Source organism: Arachis ipaensis, chromosome B10, assembly GCF_059453495.1.
Source record: "Arachis ipaensis isolate K30076 ecotype BB chromosome B10, ASM5945349v1, whole genome shotgun sequence".
Taxonomy (NCBI): Eukaryota; Viridiplantae; Streptophyta; class Magnoliopsida; order Fabales; family Fabaceae; genus Arachis; species Arachis ipaensis.
Window position 1 is genome coordinate 142867456 of NC_142435.1, and position 6564 is coordinate 142874019.

At 46.8% G+C, this 6564-nt stretch overlaps 1 protein-coding gene across 1 annotated transcript; it reads left to right on the forward strand.

Moving 5' to 3' along the window:
• The first annotated feature begins 219 nt into the window (after positions 1 to 219).
• LOC148581971 (uncharacterized) lies at positions 220 to 2052 on the forward strand. The gene is made up of 2 exons (XM_088497146.1): positions 220 to 982; positions 1070 to 2052. Exons 1-2 carry the CDS (start codon positions 220 to 222, stop codon positions 2050 to 2052), a joined length of 1746 nt encoding a protein of 581 aa, XP_088353272.1.
• Positions 2053 to 6564: the final 4512 nt, after the last annotated feature.

Here is a 6564-nt window from a genome sequence, read left to right on the forward strand (position 1 = left end):
TCTTGCATTTCGAAGGCTTTTACTTCCTCCAGTCTTGATTTCAGACTTAAAGGTTAGCTTTTTTTTTTCCCTTCTGTAACATGCTTTCTATTTGCGTGCCTTTATTTTGTAGTAGACTGGTTCGTAGGCTTTAGTTCCGTACCCCCTCCCTTTAGAGACCGTGTGTTGATTTTCCTTTTCTTTTTGTAGGTTTCTTGTCACCCCTTTTAAGAAAAGAAAATGGCTTTCGTAGAGGTTCTTTCTCAGTGGGTTGATGTCACGGTCCTAGGGGAGGAGCCTTCAGTCGATACCGAGTTTATCACCCACCTTCGTACTCATCATAGAATTTGTACTTCTGAAGAGGATGAGCCGAAGTATGAGTTGGTAGTCCCGGGTCCAGAAGACCGGGTTTGCTTCGGGAGGGCCGACGAGGCGGTCCCTCATTTCTTTTTTATGTATGAGAGTATGGTCACCCGTTTGGGCGTTTTTCTTCCATTTTCAGAGTTTGAAATGTCTGTGTTACGTCATTGCCGGGTTGCTCCCACCCAGCTTCACCCCAACTCTTGGGGTTTTTTGAAAATTTACCAATTTATCAGCCAGGCCTTAGAGTTCCCGACTTCTCTGAGGATTTTCTTCTATCTCTTCCATATGACCAAGCTCTTCAGTGGGCTAAATAATAAGCAACAATGGGTGTCCTTCCGAGCCATACAAGGTCGGAGGCTTTTTACCCTTTTTGACGAATCCTTTCACGATTTTAAAAGCTATTTTTTCAAAGTTCAAGCAGTAGAGGGTCACCACCCCTTTTTCTTAGATGAGAGTTCTTCTCCTCGCTTTCCTCTATACTGGTTAGAGGCCTCCCCCTGTGAGAAGTATGGTCCGGACGACCTGGACGAAGTGGAGGCGGCCATCGTAGGGTTCCTCCGAGAAGTGTGGGGTAGGGCCCCATACTTGGATACTAAAAAATTTCTCCAGGGGTCGCCGGCCTTTGTCCAGTCACAACTAGGTAGCTTTTTGCGTTTCTCACTTATTTCCGACTTGCAATTTCTTTTACCGACTTGTCTGACTTTTAGCTACCGATTTGTTTTTGCAGAGATGGCAAAGAAAAACGCTCAAGAGTCTTACCAGAGGGTTCAGGAAGCCAAGGCAAAGTCTCGTGCCAGATCTGGTGGTGCTAGGGCGATTGTCTCTCCTCCTCCTCCTCCTCGGAACGTTGGGACTCCCTCCCAACCTATTGTAATTTCTTCCTCTGCTTCCTCTCTGCCACCCCCTTCTGTCCGACCTACTCCTGAACCAGAGCCGAAGAAGCGCAAGACCTTAGAGTCTGGCGCTTCTGGTGAGGCGGACGCTCTTGCGTTCGTCCGAAAGAACATTTATCCTCATGCTCGTATGAGTATGGATGATGTTTCTGTTCGGCACTACCTCACCACTGTGGTTGAGGAGAGTCTCAAGACGGCGGGGGTTTGTGGCAAACTCTTAGATATATTTGAGAAGACTCCTATCAGCTCTTTAGGGACGACCTCGAGGGTCGAGGAGCTGGAAGGTAGGCTTCGCATATATCAGGAGCATGAGAGGGAGTTGGAGGGGGAAGTTGCCAAGCTGAAGGAGGAGAGGGACAGCCTCCGGGAGAAGGAGAAGAAGTTGCAAGCCCAATGCAACATGGAGGTGGATTTGAGGAAAGCAGCGCAAGCCAGCTACAACAGTTTATTTGCTGATCTTGTGTCTGTAAAGAATGACTTGCTGAATGCTCGGAAGGCCTATACCGAGTTGGAGGACTCTATTGCGGATGGTGCTGATGAGGCATGGAGGGTTTTTAAGGAGCAGGTCGGAGTTATTGCTCCTGACTTGGACCTTTCTCCTTTGGACCCTGATAAGATTGTTGTTGATGGTGCCATCGTGGATCCTCCTGTCCCCGTGGTGGAGTCCGAGTCTGATTTGAAGACTCGGGGGCAGAGGATCATAGAGTCCCCTCCTCGCTCTAAGGACGCTCCGAGTTCTTCTGCTGCTCCTCCGACTTTCTCTCCAACTCCTGGTCCGGGTGGTGGTGATCCTTCTACTCCTCTTGCAAAGAAGTGATTTTGTTGGTTATTGGGGGTCCGGCCTGTGGACCCCCCCCCCCCTTTTTAAACTCTTTATATTTATTTGTTTGATGTTTGAACAATTTTTGGCCTTTTAAGGCCGTAAACAAAACAATTTATGATACCATTTTTTAATAAGGGTTTAATTTAGCGTTTTAAATAAATGCCCTTTTTGGATAAGGGTTTTGAGTTACCTTATGCGCGCATGCTTTTCTGTTCGTGGTTCTTTTTGACTCTTTGATCTTTTCTGGAAAAAACCTTTTCTTTGGGGCTTGCCTGCTTTTCTGAATCTCTTTGATCCTCAAGGCAGCCTTACAACTTTTTCTTAGTTTTTTCCTATCTCTTTTATTCCTAGTACTCAATTTTGTTTTATTGAGTTTTTCGTGACTTAGGCTACTTTTGCGATTCATTTTAATTTTACTCGGTTTCACATTCCGACTTGTGAGTCGGACTGCTCCCGAGTTTATCATGATCGACTTCTATAGCCTCTTTACGCCGACTTGTACCTCGTCGTTTTATCCTGACGACCATCTAGGTCGGTTCATGGGATTTTCACGTTTTGTCAAGCTTAAATCGGCGCGTTTCGTAGAAAGAGAATAAAAAGGGAATTTAAAAGAGATATTTAAAATGAAAGAGATCTTTATTAATTGAGGAGGTACCTTATTGCTACTAAGGGCCTTTGATAATTTATTTTCCCTTAGCCCCTACTATGATGCCTCGTTAAAAACCCTTTTCAGAAAAAACCCTTTGATTTTGGGAAAAAATCATGAAATTGGGAAAAGAGTACATCAGGGGGTAGGGTTCGCTTTTAGCTGTAGTACCTTTTCATATTACAAGCATGCCATGATCTTGGTAACTCGTTGCCGTCGAAGTCGGTTACTCTATAATAGCCCTTTCCTAAGACCTCGTTGATCTTGTATGGTCCTTTCCAATTAGCAGCGAGCTTACCTTCCCCTGATTTGTTGACTCCAATATCGTTTCTGATTAGGACCAAGTCATCTGGGGTGAAACTCCTTCGAATGACTTTTTTGTTGTATCTCGCGGTCATCCTTTGCTTCAACGCTGCTTCTCTTATCTGGGCTTCTTCTCGGATTTCGGGGAGTAAGTCGAGCTCCTCTTTGTGCCCCTGTATATTCCCGATCTCGTCGTGGAAAATCACTCTTGGGCTTTGCTCATTGACCTCTATTGGGATCATGGCTTCTACGCCATAAACTAGTCGGAAGGGTGTTTCTCCAGTGGTGGATTGGGGGGTTGTTCTGTAAGCCCATAGTACTTGTTGGAGCTCTTCAGCCCAAGCTCCTTTCGCATCTTGTAATCTTTTCTTCAGCCCTGCCAGTATGACTTTGTTGGCTGCTTCGGCTTGCTCATTGGCTTGTGGGTATTCCACTGAGGTGAACTGGTGTTTGATGTTCATACTGGCTACTAGGCTTCTAAAAGTAGAGTCGGTGAACTGGGTTCCGTTATCTGTGGTAATGGAATAAGGTATCCCATACCTTGTGATTATATTTTTGTAGAGGAACCTCCGACTTCTTTGTGCAGTGATGGTGGCCAGTGGTTCTGCTTCTATCCACTTTGTGAAATAATCTATTCCCACTATTAGGTATTTGACTTGTCCTGGCGCCTGGGGAAAAGGACCTAACAAATCCATTCCCCATTTTGCGAAGGGCCATGGGGAGGTGATACTGATGAGCTCCTCTGGGGGGGCCACGTGGAAATTTGCATGCATTTGACACGGTTGGCATTTTTTCACAAAGTCTGTGGCATCTTTCTGCAAGGTTGGCCAGTAGAATCCAGCTCGGATCACCTTTCTGGCTAATGACCTTGCTCCGAGATGGTTCCCGCAGATTCCACTATGTACCTCCTCTAATACCTCGGTGGCTCTTGAGGTCGGTACGCACTTTAACAATGGTGTTGATATCCCCCTTCTATAGAGAATATTTTTCACCAAGGTATAGTGTTGTGCTTCCCTTCGGATTTTCTTGGCCTCCTTTTCCTCCTTGGGGAGGATGTCGAATTTCAGGTATTCGACCAAGGGGTTCATCCATCCGAGGTTTAATCCGACCACTTCAAAGACTTCTTGTTTGTCTTCCATTTTTACCACTGAAGGTTCCTGGAGAGTTTCTTGGATCAGGCTTCTGTTATTTCCTCCTGGCTTGGTACTTGCTAACTTGGATAGGGCGTCTGCTCTGCTATTTAGGTCCCGAGTTATGTGCGTGACCTCGGTTTCTGCAAAACGCCCAAGGTGCTCCAGAGTTTTTTCCAAGTATCTCTTCATATTTGGGTCTTTTGCCTGATATTCTCCACTTATTTGGGAGGTCACCACTTGAGAGTCACTGTATACCATTACCTTTGTAGCACCGACTTCTTCTGCCAGCTTCAATCCTGCAATCAAGGCTTCATACTCTGCCTGATTATTTGAAGCTGGGAATTCAAACTTGAGGGAGACCTCTATCTGGGTTCCCCTTTCATCTACCAATATTATGCCTGCGCCACTTCCTGTTTTGTTGGAGGATCCATCTACGTAGAGTTCCCATGTAGTTGGTTTATCCTCTTGATCCCCTGCATATTCTGCAATGAAGTCGGCGAGGCATTGGGCTTTAATCGCCGTCCGAGTTTCGTACTTCAAGTCGAACTCGGAGAGCTCTATTGCCCATTGAACCATTCTTCCTGCAACATCCGTCTTTTGGAGGATTTGCTTCATAGGTTGGTTCGTGCGGACTCTTATTGTGTGAGCTTGAAAGTAAGGCCGTAGCCTTCGAGAGGCTATCACTAAGGAGTAGGCAAAATTCTCTAATTTGTGATACCTTAGCTCAGGGCCCTGTAGAACTTTACTGATGAAATAGATTGGGTGTTGACCGTCCTCGTCTTCTCTTATCAAGGCTGCTGAGACAGCCTTGTCTGCCACGGATAGGTATAGGACGAGGTCTTTTCCGGCTACAGGTCGGGTCAAAATAGGAGGTTGGCTCAAAAACTTTTTGAACTCCTGGAACGCCTCCTCGCATTCGGGAGTCCATTCGAATTGGTGTCCCTTTCTCAATAGGGAGAACAGTGAAAGGGATCTTAGTGCTGATCCTGCCAAAAATCTGGAGAGAGCCGCTAGTCGGCCATTCAGCTGTTGGACCTCTCTCAAACAAGTCGGGCTTTTCATTTCTAGGATAGTTCTACACTTGTCGGGATTGGCTTCGATCCCTCTTTGTGTTAACATAAATCCTAGAAATTTTCCCGCCTCCACCGCGAAGGCACACTTTGCAGGATTGAGTCTCATCCCGTGCAACCTTATGGTGTCAAAGACTCGTGAAAGGTCAGACAAGAGGTCGGTTTCTTTCTTGGTCTTCACCAACATGTCGTCGACGTACACTTCCATTAAGCTCCCTAGGTGAGGGGTAAACACCTTATTCATCAGCCTTTGATATGTGGCCCCTGCATTTTTTAATCCAAATGGCATGACCACGTAGCAATAGTTGGCTCTGGGCGTGATGAATGATGTCCTTTCCTGGTCGGGTTCATACATCGGGATTTGGTTATACCCCGAGTAGGCGTCCATGAACGACAAGTATTGATACCCTGAGCTAGAGTCTACTAGGGTGTCAATGCTTGGTAGTGGATAAGGGTCCTTGGGACATGCCTTATTTAAGTCGGTATAGTCGACGCACATCCTCCATTTGCCATTTTGTTTTTTGACTAGCACTACATTGGCTAGCCATGTCGGGTATTTGACTTCTCTGATGAAGCCGGCTTCCAGGAGCGCCTGTACTTGCTCGTCCACTACTAGGGCTCGCCCTGGGCCGAGCTTGCGCCTTCTTTGTTGCACAGGTCGGGACCCTGAGTAGACCGAGAGATTGTGGGACATGAGCTCGGGATCTATCCCAGGCATGTCGGAGGCCTTCCAGGCGAAGAGATCGGAATTATCTTTTAGGAGCTTAGTCAACCCTTGTCTTAGGGTTTCCCCTAGGTTGGCTCCTATGTGAGTGTTTTTTCCTTCCTTTTCGCCGACCTGAATCTCCTCAGTTTTTCCCCCGGGCTGGGGTCGCAGCTCTTCTTTAACCCTTGTTCCCCCGAGCTCTATTGTGTGAACTTCTTTGCCTTTTCCTCTCAGGTTTAGGCTTTCATTGTAGCACTTCCTTGCCAGCTTCTGATCTCCCCTCACCGTTGCTATCCCCGCTGAGGTCGGGAATTTCATGCAGAGGTGGGGTGTCGATACCACCGCTCCGAGTCGATTAAGGGTAGCTCTGCCGATCAAAGCATTATAGGCCGACCCCACGTCGATGACTATGAAGTCTATACTCAGAGTCTTTGATTTCTCCCCCTTTCCAAAGGTGGTGTGGAGGGGCAAAAATCCTAGTGGCTTTATTGGCGTGTCACCTAATCCGTACAAGGTGTCGGGGTAGGCTCTTAACTCTTTCTCATCTAAACCTAGTTTGTCGAAAGCGGGCTTAAAGAGGATGTCCGCTGAGCTTCCTTGGTCTACTAGTGTTCTGTGTAGATGGGAATTTGCCAAGATTATGGTAAT

Bases quoted from the DNA above. Each gene is read 5' to 3' on its own strand.
- LOC148581971 (XM_088497146.1), top strand. From the start codon at position 220: ATGGCTTTCGTAGAGGTTCTTTCTCAGTGGGTTGATGTCACGGTCCTA. The intron at 983-1,069 runs GTAGCTTTTTGC...TTGTTTTTGCAG, and splicing joins CTTTGTCCAGTCACAACTAG to AGATGGCAAAGAAAAACGCT.